At 38.5% G+C, this 20,646-nt stretch overlaps 1 protein-coding gene across 1 annotated transcript; it reads right to left on the bottom strand.

Moving 5' to 3' along the window:
* Nucleotides 1–16,452: 16,452 nt before the first annotated feature.
* On the bottom strand, nucleotides 16,453–19,296 carry LOC134290358 (uncharacterized). Its single transcript, XM_062857480.1, has one exon. The coding sequence runs from the start codon at nucleotides 19,294–19,296 to the stop codon at nucleotides 16,453–16,455; it is 2,844 nt and encodes a 947-aa protein (XP_062713464.1).
* Nucleotides 19,297–20,646: the final 1,350 nt, after the last annotated feature.

The following is a 20,646-nucleotide window of genomic DNA, read 5'->3' as shown; positions in this document are numbered from 1 at the left end:
TTGATTGGTCAAGTAGAAAAATTTCCGCAGCATTGCGCAGATTTTTATGCGCAATAATTATGTATCACCACATGTTCTCTCAGCAAAAGCACCCAGCAGCAGTACAATTTGGTTATCATTTCCATTATGTATCGCTTTTGTCCGCTTATATTTCTAAAAGTAATATAAATATATACAAATTCATCACGGAGCACCGAAAGCTCGGAGTTGGGTGGTAAAAATGTTTCAAAGCCTGCGAGCACATAGGTATATGGGACAATTCTATTCACTGAGATAATCAGTGGTAGAAATGTAAACGGAACGTTGAAAAATCGCATGAAAACATTGTATCATTTTTCGCTAATGAAATACACCAATTATAAACTAATATTTAAACGAACATGTGTGTTACAATCAGCGATAAAAGCATTTGTTACATTTTTTATGAAAGGTTTTACTTTTACATATATCTCTTTTATATCTTATAATAAGAGGCATTGAACCTAGAATTTGAACGCCTCTGATATTTTACCTATTTACTACATTTGCTGAGTAGTCATCAGAGATCATTATCACTTTGATAATGCTACATATATGCATTCCATCCAGCATTATTAAAACCAGATAATCAGTTAAGCAAATGGCAAACATGGAACAGAACAAACCGTATGAAAGTCCATTACACTCAGCGAAAAAAACTTACGAAATTCATCGAAATACCTTATAAAAATTAGCTATAACTAAAACTTATGGATGCCATAAGAATACCTTATGAAAACTGATCGTGCTTGTTATGACAAATTTCATAAGATAGACTTATAAAAAGAACAAAAAAACCTCAAAATGATGAAAACTGGATTCGATCCATGAACGTCGGGATCACTGAGCTCGTGTTTTATCCACACGGCTACCGACGCTTGAGAAAACCATGTTGCTAAACATATATAAAAGCCAAAACTGTGAGACGATTTTACGTCATAGAGCGACCTTATGAAATTCATTCGGATCATGATGAATTGTTTAAAGGCCATTTCATAAGTTGGGACTTATGGCTTAAGGCTGAGTGTACAAACATCTTCAAGCACAAAATTAAATCAAGCTTTTTTTTTTGTTTTTTTTTTTTAATTTTTATTTTTCGAGCGATCGTGCTGTTGTATTTTGTACAACACGTTGAAAAAATCTCGCCTTTTGTACTCAGTCAGCATTAGCGTGGTGCTGATGGGGTTGGCGAGTAACGGGAGGTTAAGCATTATACTAGGCATCAGATGTCATTTCTGAGCTACTTATTCACAGTTTTGCACTATAGGTAAATCCAACGGAAGCTAACGATCCCTCCGCATCTGGTGGCAGGAATGAGAACCTTATGAAAAACGTGGCTCCTCCAAAATTTTACATGGCGTAGCATTGGCAAATTGCACTTTTTTCACTTTTTCATATCGAATTCCGCATCGTAGAGAAACAAACGAGCACTTTTTGGAAAGAAAATGTAATTCTCTTTCAGATGCGATTTTTTGTTAGCTGGCCAATCCGGTGTCTGTCGCCGTGGGCATCAAGATTGATGATAATAGAAGCCATTACCAATGGAAAATAGCAACAACCAAGGCAAAATATTAGTTAATTTTGAAGACGAAAAATTGCATTTTTGATGTAAACAAACGATTTTCTCCTCATCTCACCTAGCGCCTCTACAATTGGGGGTCATCCGAATTCACCTATGTATATATCACCAATTGATTTGTATTAATTTTAAGAAGCATTCACTGAGCCACAATCGGTCACCACGTGTGCGAGCGTATCATAGCTGCTTCGGTGCGTGAACCCTTCACTAATTTGAATTTGATGATTGCAAACGGCAGTGCTGTCGAAGGTTTCAATTTGGCGGGCAGGGGGTTCCTCCATTCAAACTACCAATCCAGTCCAATCGAATCCAACGTTCGACGTTGGTGTGTGAGGGTGAATTCAATTTTCGCTTTGCTGTTCGTTGGCCGAGGTCAGGGTGAAGAACACTACTGACTAGCCACCGGGAGCGTATGTGAATATTTGGTAGAATTTGATCACTTTTCAAAGTTTTTGGCATAAATATTTTTATAATATAAAACTCAGAATAAGTGCACGCCGAGGAATTGTATCAATCTATGAAAAAAGATGACAACAATTTTCGTGAAAATCAAATACATGCAAGAATTAAGATTTGGAAAATTGAAAAAAGTAATGATTTTGCTTCGGGATGTTGGCTTTGCAGTCTTTTGGTGGATCGAAAACACTAGTTAATGATTTTTTCCGATTTAGTTAGTTAGTTAGTTAGTTAGTTAGTTAGTTAGTTAGTTAGTTAGTTAGTTAGTTAGTTAGTTAGTTAGTTAGTTAGTTAGTTAGTTAGTTAGTTAGTTAGTTAGTTAGTTAGTTAGTTAGTTAGTTAGTTAGTTAGTTAGTTAGTTAGTTAGTTAGTTAGTTAGTTAGTTAGTTAGTTAGTTAGTTAGTTAGTTAGTTAGTTAGTTAGTTAGTTAGTTAGTTAGTTAGTTAGTTAGTTAGTTAGTTAGTTAGTTAGTTAGTTAGTTAGTTAGTTAGTTAGTTAGTTAGTTAGTTAGTTAGTTAGTTAGTTAGTTAGTTAGTTAGTTAGTTAGTTAGTTAGTTAGTTAGTTAGTTAGTTAGTTAGTTAGTTAGTTAGTTAGTTAGTTAGTTAGTTAGTTAGTTAGTTAGTTAGTTAGTTAGTTAGTTAGTTAGTTAGTTAGTTAGTTAGTTAGTTAGTTAGTTAGTTAGTTAGTTAGTTAGTTAGTTAGTTAGTTAGTTAGTTAGTTAGTTAGTTAGTTAGTTAGTTAGTTAGTTAGTTAGTTAGTTAGTTAGTTAGTTAGTTAGTTAGTTAGTTAGTTAGTTAGTTAGTTAGTTAGTTAGTTAGTTAGTTAGTTAGTTAGTTAGTTAGTTAGTTAGTTAGTTAGTTAGTTAGTTAGTTAGTTAGTTAGTTAGTTAGTTAGTTAGTTAGTTAGTTAGTTAGTTAGTTAGTTAGTTAGTTAGTTAGTTAGTTAGTTAGTTAGTTAGTTAGTTAGTTAGTTAGTTAGTTAGTTAGTTAGTTAGTTAGTTAGTTAGTTAGTTAGTTAGTTAGTTAGTTAGTTAGTTAGTTAGTTAGTTAGTTAGTTAGTTAGTTAGTTAGTTAGTTAGTTAGTTAGTTAGTTAGTTAGTTAGTTAGTTAGTTAGTTAGTTAGTTAGTTAGTTAGTTAGTTAGTTAGTTAGTTAGTTAGTTAGTTAGTTAGTTAGTTAGTTAGTTAGTTAGTTAGTTAGTTAGTTAGTTAGTTAGTTAGTTAGTTAGTTAGTTAGTTAGTTAGTTAGTTAGTTAGTTAGTTAGTTAGTTAGTTAGTTAGTTAGTTAGTTAGTTAGTTAGTTAGTTAGTTAGTTAGTTAGTTAGTTAGTTAGTTAGTTAGTTAGTTAGTTAGTTAGTTAGTTAGTTAGTTAGTTAGTTAGTTAGTTAGTTAGTTAGTTAGTTAGTTAGTTAGTTAGTTAGTTAGTTAGTTAGTTAGTTAGTTAGTTAGTTAGTTAGTTAGTTAGTTAGTTAGTTAGTTAGTTAGTTAGTTAGTTAGTTAGTTAGTTGACGGTGTGGATGAGAACCACATGCTCGCTGCGCTTCAAGTATGTAACCGATTATGTTAAAATACAGGTACTCTTCGATATAACGAACAAAAAAAGTTTTCTCTTTGTACGTTATATCGTAGTGTACGTTATATCGAAGCAGAGAAAAATTTAATATTTTTTATGCTAGTATTGATGTATTCGACATGATATTAATCCCAAATAATGATTTCGGTAAAATTCACAAAACCAATTATGAAAAACTTGAGTTTTCATCATCATCATCATCATCATCATTGGTGACAGTACACTTCGTAGTTGCTACTCCGTGATTGACCTGAGCTAGCGAAATTGCACAGAGAACCAATTGGTTGGGGCTTGGGATTTGCGACCATCCTCAATGTACACTTTTCGAGAGCTCAAACTTTTTTGGGTCAATAACGGCGCTGGCCACGTCCTTATGGTCTACCGGGGAAGGGAAGGGATGTTAGTTCGACAACTGTTGCTACTAGAGGTTGTATGTACTACTGGACCCTCCACAGTTGTCACGGGAAGGAGTTTTGTTAGTAGGGAAGGATTGATAGTTACATAGATCAGGGATACACTTTGGTAAGTGATGCGATCCATGCAACAGTACAGTATACACACAAATGTGTCACCTCACAATTTGGAAGAATGGTGAGACCATGAAAATTTAAAATGAAAATTTATGGAATGAAAAATATTTTGCGTCACCTCGCAATTGAGAGGACTGGTGAACCAATATGCTACTCCCCGCATAGTGAAATACAATTTGTATTACAGTCCGCACAGTAAGTCTTCTTTTTCTGTTACTGTAACTGTACCACGAACAGTTGCTTTTCTGTTGAAACTGTGAAACTCGAAGCATTTGATCATAAAGAACGGTTTATGTAACCCATCCCAAGCTGTAACAACATATCATATTGTACAGAAATTGTCAAATAATATAAGGATGAAAACCCGGGAGGCATGGTGGCAATATAAAATGACCTTTTATCAAACGGTTTGAGATTATATTTGCGCAACACACTCACACATACGTATTTCACTGTATGCTACTTAAAATTGACAGTTTGTCAAATAGTAGCTTTCATTGGTATCTGTACCGATTGAACTTTGCAGTTTTCAGTTTTGTAGAAAAAAAAACAAAATCTTTCGCTCGCAAGCTGAGCGACAACAAACTGAAAATCGCCTCGAAAAACGGTTTCAAGTGCATGGAGCGGTCTTGATGAAACCCTGGATGAAACAAGGGTAAGTTTTCCATAACTCGTAAATTTGTTGTTTATGCCATATCTTATCGAATGTAAATTATTTTGCAGAATACGCGAACTTGAGAGTGCAACTTCGAGGGATTCCTCAAAACGGAGGAGGAAGGATTCGTCTTGCAGCGGGAGAGAATTGTATGCCTCTTGCGAGTAAAAATCTGCTGCCACTGGAGGAAGGTCCATAGTAAGTTTTAATTTCCGTGGAAGCGGCCGGGCCCAAAAAGGAACAAGTCGCAAGTCGGAGAATTCCATCGACATAACAACCCATTTCATCCGTTCGGAATAACCCGAGATGCTCCTCCGTTTATGTATGCTTGGTATGACGGTATGATAAATTCGTGGAAAAATATTTTTTTCAATAAAACAAATCTTTAGCTAACGCATAACCACTTTTTATTTTTAAACGGTTTCAATATATCTGAACCATATGCCATAAGCTTAAAATACCATGGAAGACCATAAACCAATACTGCCCAAATTCTGCAAAGTGACGTAAGCGACATTGATAGTTTTGGCCCATTTTTTGGTAATTATGCATAAAACTCTTGCTCATCCTCTAAGTTTCTTTCCATAGATGATAGATTACGACTAGATCTTGCACTCTAATACAACAGGCATACCACAGTGTTATTTTTACACCAGATATTACATATAATATACCAACAAATACCGACATTTTGAATGGCGCTTACGTCACTTTGCAGAATTTGGGCAGAATAATAACACATACATTGTTCGTTTTCCTTCCACATTTATTGTTAAACTGATCTCTAACCATTTGCTATGCAGTGGATTGTCTCTGGAACTGGATAGTATATTGACTGTATCCTTTACTGTATTGCGAAAAATTTGTTCGAGAAAACGAGCGATTTTTTATGGTAACCTATCTTAACCGCCTATTCCACATACTGTAATTTGGCTGCTTACCATTTGTCAGACTGGCAAATCTGTACATGGAATGGTTATCTTACTGTTATCTCGGGTAGTCTGTGAAATAGTTAAATGTCAATAACACAAGTTTACAAAATAAAACGAAAGTCGTGAACTTCTGTCAACGACCAAAATTTTTAAAGCACAATTTAGTGCTGATTTCGAAACCGACCTTCAAAAAATTTTAAGTAGAACAGTTTTTGAGTTTTAGCTCAATATCGAGTTTAACAACTTTTTAAAATATGTAATTTACTAAAATTCAAATATATTGCGTTTTGTTCAACCAATTTCAAATCTTTTTTCATCAATTGAAAGCTGAATACAATACCATTAAATCATCTGAATACAGGTTTTGCGTCAGATTGATGAAATTCAAGATATTGGCGAGCTTTGGGGACGATCTTCTTAAATTTTAGCCAAATTCCCAAAAATTTTTGAAGATATGTATTTTTTTCAATAGGAAAAAAACAATCTTAAAATTCTTTCTCGACGTTTAGTTGGCATATCATATGTGGGCGAGTTACAGTAAAAATTTCAGCTCAATCGAAGCATTGATTACGGAGAATGAGATGTTTGAAGTGAGCGGCTTTGCTTAAAAATAGAACAAAAATCGATTTCAAATCATCAACCTTGTATGGAAAGTCGAAAAAATTTCCGCTCTACTGTAATTTTTTTCTTTCACGTTTTCGAACTCAGGGCATGATTCTACACCAAAAATGATCATCAGCTTACCGAGTTCAAAAATGCTGTAAACTAGTGTAACTAATAGTCATCTACAGTATAAGAAACATTGCATTTACTGTTAGTGATTATGCGGGTTGCCATGAAATCGGTATATTGAAACAAAATATTGTGCCGTCACTGACAGTGACGGACCGCACAAACTTAGGCAAAATACTGACAAATAACTATGGATCAAATCAGTGTGGCCAGCACCGTAAGGTGCCGAACTGTACATAAATGTAGGAGATTTTTTTTTAAACACAAATTTAATTGAAAAATTTGGCCGACACTTGAAGTGACGAACTTTGCAGTTGTTGTTGAGTAAATATCTGAAGGATGATTTTAAACTAACAGATAAATTAACTGCATCTTTCAAAGAAAAACAAGAGCTTGTTCACCGATCATCAATCATTCATTCGAGCACCCGTCGACCTATCGCTAAAACGATACAATCGTGCGACACTATTTCTCGACACTCGCACACGCAAAACAAGAAAAGCTACCAAAAATTGAAATATGCCTTTTCTACCAATTTATGTATTAAAAACGTACAGAAAATGTAATAAATCATAATCCATTCGTTGTATTAAGATGCGCTACACGGTTCCATAGCTTCCATACCACTACACACAAACACCTCCATTCAAACCCGAGCAGTTGAACCGAGTTGCGTCTAAAAATAACTTTCGCTTCGCTGCTGAGCTTCGCGTCCTATTGTCTACATGGAATTTTCCACTTGCAAACAGCAACCTGCTGGATGCGGGCTTTTCAGTGCACAATGGGTCTAGAGTCGTATTTACGAAGACAAAAATGTTTCTGCCAAGTTCTGTCATTTCTTTTTTTCATTATTGTGAAATGATTACGGTCAATCAAGTGTGGCTTATCCAAAAATCTGCTGATTAATTATTCACTATACAATTTCAGCCCTTGGATAAAACATTCGAATCATTATAACTTTTCGAAAAGTTTTCAATAAATTGCAACTTTTTTGCCTTTGGTCATATTTTAGTCGAGTCCAACGATACATGAAGACCAATACATTAGTCAGAAACTTACAAAATTTAATTTAATTCGGTTCGCTTAGTCCTAAGGTACAGTAATTTGATAAACGGAAGTCAAAAACTAGATATAGATAGAAGGGCTCTAATTTCGTGTAAAGTTGAATAATCAATCAAGCCCAAATTTGCACCAATTAAATCAAACTCGTTGAGAAACAAGTAATCAAAATTTGAATAGTTTTGGTGAACTTTATAAAAGGATACAACTTGCTAAAAATGTTTTAGGCAATTTTTAAAACTTAGCATGCTTTTGTATATACCACTAGGCGGTGCTAGAGGTCAAGCAAATTTTAAATTTAATATATCTCAGAATTCTGGTCACTTACAAAGTTGGTGTCTTAGACAATGTTGTTTGGTAGGTCAAGGGCTTACAGTTAATGGTCCACTTGTTTCGAAATATTGCCACAAGGAAGCGCAAGCTACACATTTGCAAAATTATGGAAATGAATGTTTTTTTTTTCGTAAAGCAATCAAAAAGCTGTAATTTAATTTTCTTTGAACATATTTAAGTCAAGTCAAAGGTTTTTCAAAGAGCTATATATTAGTCATAAATGTGCAAAATTTCATTTCATTCGGTTCACTTAATCTAGAGATATAGCAGTTTAACGAAGAACACTCAAATATGAAACATTTTGCTAGAGGCGCTCCAACTTCATGTAAAACTATCCAATCGAGCTCAAATTTGTACCATTTATAGCTAATTAGTTGTGCAACTAGCAGATAAAATTTGAGAATATTCCCTACACATTATAGAAAGTTACAGGTTGCTGAATATATTCGAGATAATAAGTAAAAGATACATGCTTCTACTAATTTGCAACTAGCGCCGTCTACTGGCAGAATCCTGAACCAATCAGCTAATCAACTGAAACGCCTTAATAAACCAAACAACATTGCTGAAGAAACCAACTTTCTAAGTAATCAGAGTTCTGAGATATATGGAATATAATAATTAATTTATCGTCAGCGCTACCTAGTGGTGGAATTTTGAATCAAACGGCCCATCACCAGTAAAACCTTGGCTGGCTTAACAACTTTGCCAAGTATACCGAATGTTTAAGTAATCATGGTGCTAAGATGTACGGTACGGAAATTTCGCCAGTGCTACGTCTTGCTGTCTGTGATATCTGTCATACCAGAGACAAACAGACGTAACACTGATGAAATGTTTATACCAAATATCTCATCATCCTGATTACTTAGAGAGTTGGTGTCTTTGGCAATATTATTTGGCTGGTCAAGAACTAACAAATGATGAGCCGTTTGATTCAAAATTCCACCACAAGGCAGCGCTAGTGAGCAAACAAATATTATATTCCATATATCTCAGGACTCAGATCACTTAGAAAGTTGATGTCTTCGGCGATGTTGTTAGGTTGGTTACGGCCGCTCAGTTGATTAGCTGATTGGTTCAAGGTTCAGTCAGTAGGCGGCGCTAGTTACGAATTAATTGAAGCATGCAACTTTTATTTATTATTTCAAATATATTCAGCAAGCTGTAACTTTTTCAAAAATGAACCAAATATTCTAAAATTTTTCCTGCCAGTTGCACAACTAGTAAGCTATAAACGGTACAAATTTGGGCTCGATTGGATAACTTAACATAAAATTGGAACAACTCTAATAAAGTAGTTATTTGAGTGTTCTTCGTTTAATTGCTATATCTCTGGATCAAGTGAACCAAATGAAATGCGACATTGCACAATTATGACTAATACATAGCTCTTTGAAAAACCTTTGACTTGACTTAGACACGTTCAAAGAAAACAAACTTACAGCTTGTTGATTACTTCACGAAAAAATATCAATCATTTGAATGATTTTGCAAATGTGTAACTAGCGCCGCCTAGTGGACCATTAACTGTAAACCCTTGACTCACTTAACAACGTTGTCGAAGACACCAACTTTCTAAGTGGTGAGAGTTCTGAGATATATGAAATTTAAAATTTGCCGTTTATTGGTGGAATTTCTAATTAAACGATCCATCACCATCCATCATGGCATCGCAAATAAAATTATTGGAAAGCAAATTTTTGAATCAGTTTAACCAGACGAACCACCCTAACATAACAATTGAAAATAAACTTTCTAAAACACAATATGTGTCTAAAAACTTAAAGCTGAAGCTTAAACAGTTTTGTCTTCGCAAATACGGTTCTGGACCCATTGTGCAGTGTGGCGGCTGTATTAGTAATCCTACATTATAGAGATCTGCGGAGGCGGCCATTGTGAGCCAATCGTGCAGAGAGAACTGTCAAAGTGTGAGCCAAATGAACATGCTTATCGTTCGTAGGAAGGCGTCGTTTGAATGGTATTGCAATCGGAACTAAATAAATAAAAATTATTTATTTTTAATATCGAGAAATTGGCGGCATATGTATGTTTAGTAAAAAGATAAAAAAATATTAATTCTGCTTTCAAAAGCTCATGCTTAAGACGACACTTTTGTTGCTGAACTTGTCGAAAAAACTTCCATTGCTGCTTCTTGCTTCACTTCTGCCGATATGATTAGCGTAACACTTGTGCAATGAATTTCAGATTTAAAATAGCGGAGCAGTATTTCAAAAAAAAATTTGGAAAAAAAATCTACCATAGTTAGAAAATGTAAACAAAACAACTTGAACCACAACGAAGTCACGCACAAAGTTTGAACATCTAGCTTTGTAGCAAGTGTTGGCAGCTGTTGTAAACAAAACAAACAGCGTTGCCGATTCGACGTATGCAACTTCCGCTCATCTCTATGTAGAGGATTTCTAGGCTGTATCACTTCCATCACCAAGCCACGTTTGTGTTGATGATGATGGCTTTCAGCCTCTTATTTATTCATGTGCAGTTATAGCCGTGCTGGTTAGAGCGCAGGATACCGTGTTGATAGTGTCCTCGGTTCGATTCCCGCCGCCGTCCGTATTTCTTTTTAAACATGTATTGGTATTTGATGCCGCCGCTGCTGCCATGATCAGTCTAAAATTAGAACAAATAATGAGAAACTAGTGCAACAGAGCACACGCACACATGCGAAATTTTCCTTTTCCAGATTCTAGGAAGCCAATACAATTTTTGGTATACTGCCACCTACCAATTTTTGTATTTGCAAGGCCCTAATACAATATTTGTATATGTTTCATACCCAATTGTATTAGAATCTGCCAATCTCAGGTTGCGTGCATGTACAACAAAGAACATCACAATACTGAACACTAAACACCCGCGCATCTATTGTTTTGATTTTCACTCGAGACAATAGCGAACGCGATCGATTATGCTGCCATACTCCCCCCTTACAGGAGCGATGCATGCACAGCGAAGAACAACACAATACTGAACACCAAACACCCGCGCATCTATTGTTTTGATTTTCACTCGAGACAATAGCGAACGCGATCGATTAAGCTGAGATACCCACCCCTTACAGGAGCGATGCATGCACAGCAAAGAACAACACAATACTGAACACTAAACACCCGCGCATCTATTGTTTTGATTTTCACTCGAGACAATAGCGAACGCGATCGATTATGCTGCCATACTCCCCCCTTACAGGAGCGATGCATGCACAGCAAAGAACAACACAATACTCCTAATTATGAAAAACTTGAGTTTTCACGAAAAAGTCATTTCATTTTTTGTGCTTCGATATAATGTACATTTTGCTTCGATATAACGTGCACTAATTTTTTCCCCAAATTGCGCTTATTCTGGGCAACAATGCTAATGCTGCAACAAAACATTGATTTGAGTAATTTCGTAGTTCATCTAAGGGTTGTTCCTGGGAAAAATAAAAATTTTCAATGTTGTACGTTATATCGAAGCAAAATGTACGTTTATATCGAATTCGATATATCGAGGGTACGTTATATCGAGGGTACGTTATATCGAAGAGTACCTGTATAGCATTTCTTCTTCTTCTTCTTGGCGATCCTAAGCCTTAACCACTAGGCTAACTGGAGACCCCAAAATATAGCATTTGGATGTGTCAAAAGCATTTGTTGAACACCGCAAAGCGAAATGACACTTGTTGAAAAAGTTATAACGTAAAGACCGTCTGATGATGCTAAAATCTCAACTTATGGCCTGAGTTACTGAGCGTATAACTTTCGTCACACACGTCTTATCACTTTGCGGTATTTGGCAAAGCTGTACGAAATATCCGAGGCTACACTTTTACTTCATTTAGTTGCAATGCGGAATACGGAGACGCAACCTATCGCACCCAAATCTTGCTTTGGCGCAAACTTAATAACGTAGTTTTCAGATTTCCCTTAACCTGTTTCGCCACATGGTCACCTCAAGGGAGGCCCACAGGTCTTTTAAGACCCAATGAGGTCCCCCGTCTTTCACAACCTTTGGGCTGTAGATGTGGCTGGACCTCTGTTCTTCATAGTTGGGGGTGGGCAGGATGGGTGGATTTTGAGACTTGTGTATTTTTTTTCAAGCAATATTATAATCATCGGTAACTCAAGTATTGCCAAATATATACAAATAACCACGCGTGTTATTGTACAAGTTACTATTTCTTTAAAAATTATTAAACTATAAGGGATTGTAAGGTGTATTACAAAACACAATGAACCAATGAGATAGCTGCTTGGTACTAACAGGCATCTTCAGTGTGTGAGTATTGATGATATTCTATTTTTAGGCGACAATAGGAGGCACTCAGTGAAATACTAGATTGAAAGTAGTAAGCTGGATTTTTATATGGTGAGATGATCGATTCTCCATTTCTGCAATGAAATGGTACAAACAGCGTGGGTTATATGATTTCTTGTCTAATTTGATGCTGTTTGAGCAAAATCTTGGGTAACTGTGTTGTTGAAGTTGCAGGAAATAAATAATACAACAACACAGTTATCCAAACTTTTGCTCAATCAGCATCAAATTAGGCAAGAAATCATATAACCGACGATGTTTGCACCATTTCATTGCAGAAATGGAGAATCGATCATCTCACCATACAAAAACCCAGCTCACTACTTTCAATCTAGTACTTCACTGATTGCCTCCTATAGCGCTTGCTACGTCAGGTTGCAGGTCAATATAGGGATGGGAGAGAAATGATGATTGCAATCACTTGTTGTCAACAGGGTTGAGTCCCCTGCACCTATACAAGGTTAAGCAGATGACGGAGTGTTGTTGGGAAATTTATATTTTTGACACACGGATTCTCACATTGGTGCGTGGATGCCAGGCGTTAAGTGATAGCTTGTGTGAAGATTACTGTGAAACGCCACAGTTCGCTGTGGTTGCATAACTTGTAGGCGTTATATGATAGATTAACAAGGAAGGAAGGGCAACGTTTTTTAATCCGTTTCTAGTTCTAGCGATGGCTATGAACATCCGTTTATACATGAGATGTAGCGTATAGAGTATTGAGAAAGTAGATATAAAACATATAGATGGAAAAGGATGAGCCATGGATTGAACCCAGGACCTTGAACCACGCTCGTCTTTGGGGTCTGTTAGATGTGTTACGTAAAGTCAAATATAATCATCATTTCATTTGCTTTTTAATGGAGTTAATTCACATTTTTTGAATATGTAGATAGCTAATCCGTTGCTTGCATATTCCAATTGGGATTGAGTATTAGTATGTTGGAAGGCTCGTGCTAAGTAAATTTAAAAAAAATAACAAGAAATGACGGCTGAAAGTTGAATCATTAGAGATATCTTAATTTAATTTATGCAACTTGAAAAATACAACGCAATGTTTTTCGATAAAACAGATTCCTACCCCATTCAGGGCAGACCAACGCAACTTTCTACGGACAACAAGCAAAAGTGTGCGCAGGTTCTTAGTAAACTGAATAAACCGGTTGATTCGAATGTCGCCTTGAAAAGTTAAAGAGATGTTCTCCAATGTATAATTAAGTAGCATTGACCGAAAAGATGTTAAGTGAGGACTTGTACTATAAACCTGGAAAGTCCCACATCGTTAACACGGATATTCAGCAAGAACATACTAATGGTGGGTTCGATTTCCGGTCGGTCAAACTTTTCGAATTGAAATTTCCTCGACATCCTTGTGCTTAGAGTATATTTATGCCTGCCACACGAGATACAATTTCAAAAACGTTGATTGACAGTAGAAGCTCTCAGTTAATAACTGAGGAAAGGTGCATACAACACTAAGCTTAAAAGTTGGATTTTTTCCAGTTGGGACGTTTAACCAATAAGAGGAAAGATGAGGAGGGGGGTCTCCAGTTAGCCTAGTGGTTAAGGCTATGGATCGCCAATGCGGAGACGGCGGGTTCGATTCCCGTTCCGGTCGGGAAAATTTTCTCAACTCCCAGGGCATAGAGTATCATTGTGCTTGCCTCACAATATACAAATTCATGCAATGGCAGGCAAAGAAAGCCCTTCAATTAATAACTGTGGAAGTGCGCAAAGAACACTAAGTTGAAGCGAGGCAGGCCAAGTCCCAGTGCGGACGTAGAGCCAGAAAGAAGAAGAAGATGAGGAGGAGGCTATATGCGTAAGTACTGGCTATAATTCAGATTGAAATGGAAATAATTTCCTAAATCTGCCAGTGTTCCAACTATATACATACAGGGGATAGACAAAATGATCGGGACAGGCAAAATTTCCACTTTTCAAAAAATGTCCAATTAGCTGTAACTTTTCGATAAATGTATCGAATATTCTCAAATTTTCACAGTAAGTTGATCAACTAGTTGTGTATTAGTGGACGAAATTTGGAAAAGATCGGGCTATTCTGCACGAAGTTATAAGCATTTTAGAAAAAGGTAGAATTATCCGATAGTCAAATTTGAGCTGTTATATCTACGGATTCAATGAACCGAATGCAATGAAATTTTGTCCATTTATGACTCATATAATGAGCTCTGAAAAACGTTTGACACAACTTGAAGTTATTAACGAGAGAAAAAGTTATAGCGATTTCATTAAATTTATGATTTTTTAGTAAATTGGTCTATTTTTAATATGCATCCCATTACTTTTTCAATAAATTGCCGCCTATGTTGTTACTTTCTTTCAAAACATATCTGTATTCAAGAGAATCAGCGGGAATTTAAATGAACTATAATTAGCATCTTGAATTTTTGAACGATGTTGAAATTTCAGAAAATTTGGTGTTTTATCAAAAAAATAATCTAATCGTTATTATTCTTTTCGTTGTTAAGAATTTTTATTTATGTCAAATGTTTTTCGAAGCTCATTATATAAGCCATAAATGGTCAAAATTTCATTGCATTCGGTTCATTAAATCCGGAGATATAACAGCTCAAAGTTAGCTATCGGATAATTTTACCTTTTTTTTAGAAATTTTATAACTTCGTGCAGAATCGTTCGACCTTTTTCGAATTTTGTTCACTGATACACAAATAGTTAATTAACTTACTGTGAAAATTTGAGAATATTTGATGTACTTATCGAAAAGTTACAGCTATTTGAAATTTTTTTGAGAAGGGAAAATTTTGCCTGTCCCGATCATTTTGTCTATCCTCTGTACAACAGTCATGTTCGCAATTTCTCTAATTAACACCTATGTGCCTGTGCCTCATTCTGCACCCCATTTCAAAACTTTAAAAATCTGGTTCTCAGCCGTTTCTCAACGAAAATTTGTGAAATTTTGACAGTTGATCACAAAATCCTTCTAGTTTATGGAACCGGTATCATGGTTCCGATTTTTTCCGTTGTTCCGGATTTATGGCCGTGGGTACTGGGGTAACCTCCTTATCAGATAGAGGTGCAACCTATAATTCGCCTTCGAAAACTAGCTTGCGACATTTCAAACTTCATGATTTTGCAAAACAAGAGTATTGGAGCATATTTCTAGAGATGCTGAATACACTGGCCACTTCTCCGGATGTTCCGGAAACCTGGTGCCCTCAGGGAAGTGGCCACTTTCTGACCGGTTCTGAAACCTAGCTTGCGACATATCAAAATTCATGATTTTTCGAAACAAGAATATTGGACCATATTTCAAGAGATTTCACATACACTGGCCACGTCTCCGGATGTTCCGTAATCCTGGTGCCCCCAGGGAAGTGGTCACTTTCTGACCGGTTCTGAAACCTAGCTTGCGACATATTAAACTACATGATTTTTCGAAACAAGACTATTGGTACATGTTTTGAGAGATTTCGGATACACTGGCCACATCTCCGGATGTTCCGGAAACCTGGTGTCCCCAGGAAAGTGGCCACTTTCTGACCGGTTCTGAACCTTAGCTTGCGACATATCAGCTTTCCGGATCAACCGGAGAAGTGGCCGGTGCATCAGAAATCTCTAGAAACATGGTCTCTCTAGTTTCGCAAAATCATGAAGTTTGATATGTCGCAAGCTAGGTTTCAGAACCGGTCAGAAAGTGGCCACTTCCCTGGGAGCACCAGGTTTCCGGAACATCCGAAGATGTGGCCAGTGTATCCTAAATCTCTCAAAACATGTACCAATAGTCTTGTTTTGAAAAATCATGAAGTTTGATATGTCGCAAGGTAGGTTTCAGAACCGGTCAGAAAGTGGCCACTTCCCTAAGGGCACCAGTGGCCAGTGTATCCGAAATCTCTCAAAATATGTACCAATAGTCTTTGTGGTCAAAAAACTATTTTCGGACAATCCGCGTAGCAAAACTCGTATTTAGCAGTGAGTTAGCTCGAAGCTGAAATAATGTTTATTTGTAAGTAGGGTTAATAACAGGGTTTACAATTCGTTTAGCTTACATTTTGTCGGCAATAGTGTATTCAACTAACAACAGAACTACCTCATACGAATTCATTGAATATAATTGAAAACTAGAAATACACAGTAGTAATTTAGAAATTAAACAATTCAATTTAATAAAGAAATTTACCGTAGCTTATATAAATGCAAATCACTACGCATCCAGTCTAATTCTGACAACCTCCGTATTGCTACCTATGCATGTACATATCCTCAAACCGATGACAGACAACGTTCAGACAATTGTGACGTTGGAGCATGTTGCTGAATTGAGGGGTACACTAGGCTGCATCTTTTCGGAACATCCTCCCCCGCATGACGACTGAAGTTCCGCTTCTGCGTCATCAGCCTTTTCAAGATCTAGCACAGCTAGTTTCGCCACAGCACGTTGCAGGACTCCTCCACTTGTTTGCACATCCGCTTTCCTTGCCACTCCATCTTGCCCTGTATACACACAGACGACACGCCCCCTTGTCCAGTGGTTTCGAAGCTTCTCATCTGCAATTATCACTAGTTCACCTGCCTTAATCGGTCGTACATCTTGGAACCATTTTGACCGTCGTGTGATGGTCGGTAGATATTCCAACAACCAACGTTTCCAGAAGTGATCCAGAACCATCTGTAACGTAGACCAGCTGTCTTTCAAAGCAGCTTTCTCGCAAATTGGATCTTTGACAGGTTGCTTAACTCCCTTTGAGCTCATCATAAGGAAGTGATTCGGGGTCAAGCATTCTTCCGAATCAGTTGTAAGCGGTACAAATGTGAGTGGGCGAGAGTTTATCATAGATTCGGCCTCCACTAACATGGTCCAGAAGGATTCCTCGTCGAGTTTCCGCAATGTAGGTACGCTGCCGAGTGCTACCTTCACCGAGCGCACCATTCTCTCCCAGCAGCCTCCCATGTGGGGAGCTGCGGGAGGGTTGAACCTCCATTGTGTATGGCTATTCGTGAAGGTACTACTCAACTCATTGTTCAAGTTCCTTATCTCTTCTGCCAGCTCTCTACCAGCTCCAACGAAGTTTGTCCCGTTGTCTGTGAAAACTTCTAATGGTGCACCTCTCCGGGCAATGAATCGGCGAATAGCCTTTTTACAGGAATCCGTAGACAACGTGGCAGCGATTTCCAAGTGAATGGCTCTAATCGTTAAACACGTGAAAAGAGCCACCCAGCGTTTCACTGAAGCTCTTCCTATTTTCACCAGATACGGCCCAAAATAGTCTATTCCTACATAGGAAAAGGGGCGGACGAACGGAGTAAGCCTTTCCGGCGGAAGTGATGCCATCTGCGGTACTGTTGGTACTGCCTTATATACGCGGCACCAGCTGCAGTTTTTCTTCACGAAGCTCAACCGCCCTCTCAACTTCGAGATGTGGAATTTTTGTTTTATCTCGTTAATGACTGTTTCGTCATTTGCGTGTTTGTAGTCGCGGTGATACCAATCAACAACGAGGCGGGTGATATAGCTGTCCTTCGGAAGGGTAATTGGAAATCGAGTATCGAAGGGCAAGAACTCGGCTGCAGAAAGGCGACTGTTCATGCGAATTATTCCATGCTCGTCCATTATTGGTGATAGTTTGTACAACAAACTGTTCTTCTCTACATTCTTTTGTTGATTTCGTTGGCCCTCTCTTTTTGATTTCAAAATGTTGACCTCATCGGGATACGCTTCATGTTGCACCAACCGCCAAAGCACTCGTTCCGCTTCCAGTAAATCTTCCTTCGTGAGATTCACCGTTGATCCCAGCGTCTTCCATTCCGGATGAACTCGATTGACGAACCGTAACACATACGCAACGCATCTGTGGAGTCGCTCCCATTTTGAGAATCGCTCAACTATCACGAGTGGTTGCCCGAGGGAATGCTTCCCAACATACGCCGGACGAACTTCTTCATCCGTTTCAGTTATGCGAGTCTCCTGATCTCCTGGCCAAAGTTCTTCTGGTTCGTACAGAAACTGAGGAGCTCGATACCAGCGGCTGTCAGCGGTGAACGAAGGCCCCTTGCCCCATTTGGTGGCCTCATCGGCAACGTTTAAGTGGGTTGGAATCCACCTCCATTCCTCGGGTGTGGATAGGTTGAGAATTTCGTTGACCCTTAGCGCAACAAATTGTCTATATCGTCGAAGATCCGATGTGATCCACGAATGTACAGTAGATGAGTCACACCAAAAATGGGTTTGATGTATCTTCAACGAATGTCCGTCTACGATTGTTTTCCGTAAACGAGCTCCTAGAACCGCTGCAAGCAGTTCGGCACGTGGCGTTGATAGTGGTTGGAGTGGCACCACCTTTGTTTTAGAAGATACCAAGGCGCAACGAACAGTTCCACGATCGACGATTCTAAAATATGCAACTGCAGCGTAGGCTTCTGAACTTGCGTCGACGAATATGTGAAGCTGGAGCGTGTCGTAGCTGGATGGGTGATAGCCGGGAAAATAACAGCGCGGTACTTCAATCTCGTCCATTCCTCTCAGTCGAATAAGCCATTGCTGCCAACGAGTGAAGAGATTTGTTGGAATCTTTTCATCCCAGCCTATCTTGATTCTCCACATTTCTTGGATCATTATCTTTCCATGAACTACGAACGTCGAAACGAGTCCCAGTGGATCATAAATACTCATGACTATTCTGAGTATTTGCCGTTTCGTTGGAACAACGTCACCAGCCAAGATGTCTTTCAAATCGTCACGGAAGTTTAACGCAAATGAGAAGTTGTCCTCTGTCGGTCGCCAAATCATCCCTAGCAATCGTTCACCGTCACTCTCCTGGCCTGGAGTAAAGTGCTTCACTACTGCGGGATTATCTTCTCCTATTGTTCTCACAAATTCCTCTTTGTTGGATATCCAGTTCCGAATATGAAAGCCGGCTTGACCGTGGACCTCCATGACTTGGGCGGCCAATTCTACTGCTTCGTCTATGGTATCGACACTATCTAAATAGTCGTCTACGTAGTGACGCCGTATTATCGCAAGTGTAGCTCTAGGATATTGGTGTTCGAATTCCATAGCATTCATGTTTTTAACAAATTGTGCCTGCGTGGGCGAACATGAAGCTCCAAATATCGCCACATCCATTACCATCGTGTCCAATGGTAAATCAGCAGAGTTCCGTAAAGGTATAAAGGTATAGTAAAGCACTACGATCCTCCTCGCACACAAGAAGTTGGTGGAACATTTCTTTCACATCTGCTGTGATGGCTACCTCTCGTTCGCGATACGGATACAACACATGTAGCAGAGGTGTTAGCAGGTCAGGACCTTTCATCAGCATCGTGTTGAGTGATATTTCGTCGACCGTGGCCGCTGCATCCCACACGAGTCGTACTTTGTTGGGTTTTTTGGGATTCAGCACAACCCCCAACGGAAGAAACCAGGTTCGCCTCGGATCAAATCGTTGCAGCTCTTCAGCCGTAGCTTTATGGGAATACCCTTTCTCCTGATATTCCACAATCTGTTTTCGAACATTGTTATACAAGTCAGGGTTATTGCGCAGTCTCCGTTCCAGACACTCCATCCGCTTAATCGCCATCCGCTTACTGTCCGGAAACTCGAAGTCATCGTACTTCCACAAGAGAGCCGTTTTGAAACGCCCGCTGGGTGTTCGCACCGTCGACTCATTCAGAATCGACATTGCTCGTTGCTCGTCCGATCCTTTCACTTCGGGATCAACTGCGACACCCAAGCTTTCCAATTCAAAGAAGTTACGAACGTAATTGTGCAAATTTTGATCTTCCTGCTTGTTGCAGATGTACATCTGCAGATGCGGGTGATTTATCTCTGGTCCTCGTCGGCTTCCGTAGACAACCCAGCCTAAACGAGTCTTCGTGGCAATCGGTTCATGTTCACGTCCTTCTCGTAGCTTAAGGCAAGCCAGCAAATGTACGTTGTTGTGGCCAATAAGAATACCAGGAACAGCTGAATCGAAATCCCGAACCGGAAGGTTCTTCAGATGCTGAAACTCCTTTACCAATTCGGCGATCTTCATCGTTTGCTCAGGCAGTCCAAGGTTACGCACTGTGTAGACTTCCGATGCAAGGTACCGCCTATCTTTTCCTTCGCCGGAAATTTCTAACGAAACTATCCGAGAATTGGAATAGTTTTTCTTGATTCCACCAGTCCAGTGGACACAGAGAGATTCAGCGACACCGTCCAATCCGAGTGTATCAGCTATTCTGTCTTCTATCAGTGAAACCGACGATCCGTCGTCAAGGAAGGCGTAGGTGTCCATTTTTCCCTTCCTTCCGTAAAGAGTCACAGGAATAATACGGAAGAGATTGAAGGACGACGGCTGCCGATGGAGAGATACCGTTGCATTCTTTCCAGCATCAATTTTGGTTGGCACCGATGAGTTTTTATCATGGAGAAGACGATGATGTCGCCTTGGGCACCCATCTATTCCACATACTTGACCCTTGCAAGGCCAACGTGTGT

This window comes from Aedes albopictus, chromosome 1, assembly GCF_035046485.1.
Source record: "Aedes albopictus strain Foshan chromosome 1, AalbF5, whole genome shotgun sequence".
Lineage (NCBI taxonomy): Eukaryota > Metazoa > Arthropoda > Insecta > Diptera > Culicidae > Aedes > Aedes albopictus.
The sequence above is the reverse complement of the archived record's forward strand: the minus strand, read 5'-3'. Positions and strand labels throughout refer to the sequence as shown.

What these genes read in the sequence shown, in the direction of transcription:
- LOC134290358 (XM_062857480.1), bottom strand. Translation starts at nt 19,296, where the DNA reads ATGGTAATGGATGTGGCGATATTTGGAGCTTCATGTTCGCCCACGCAG.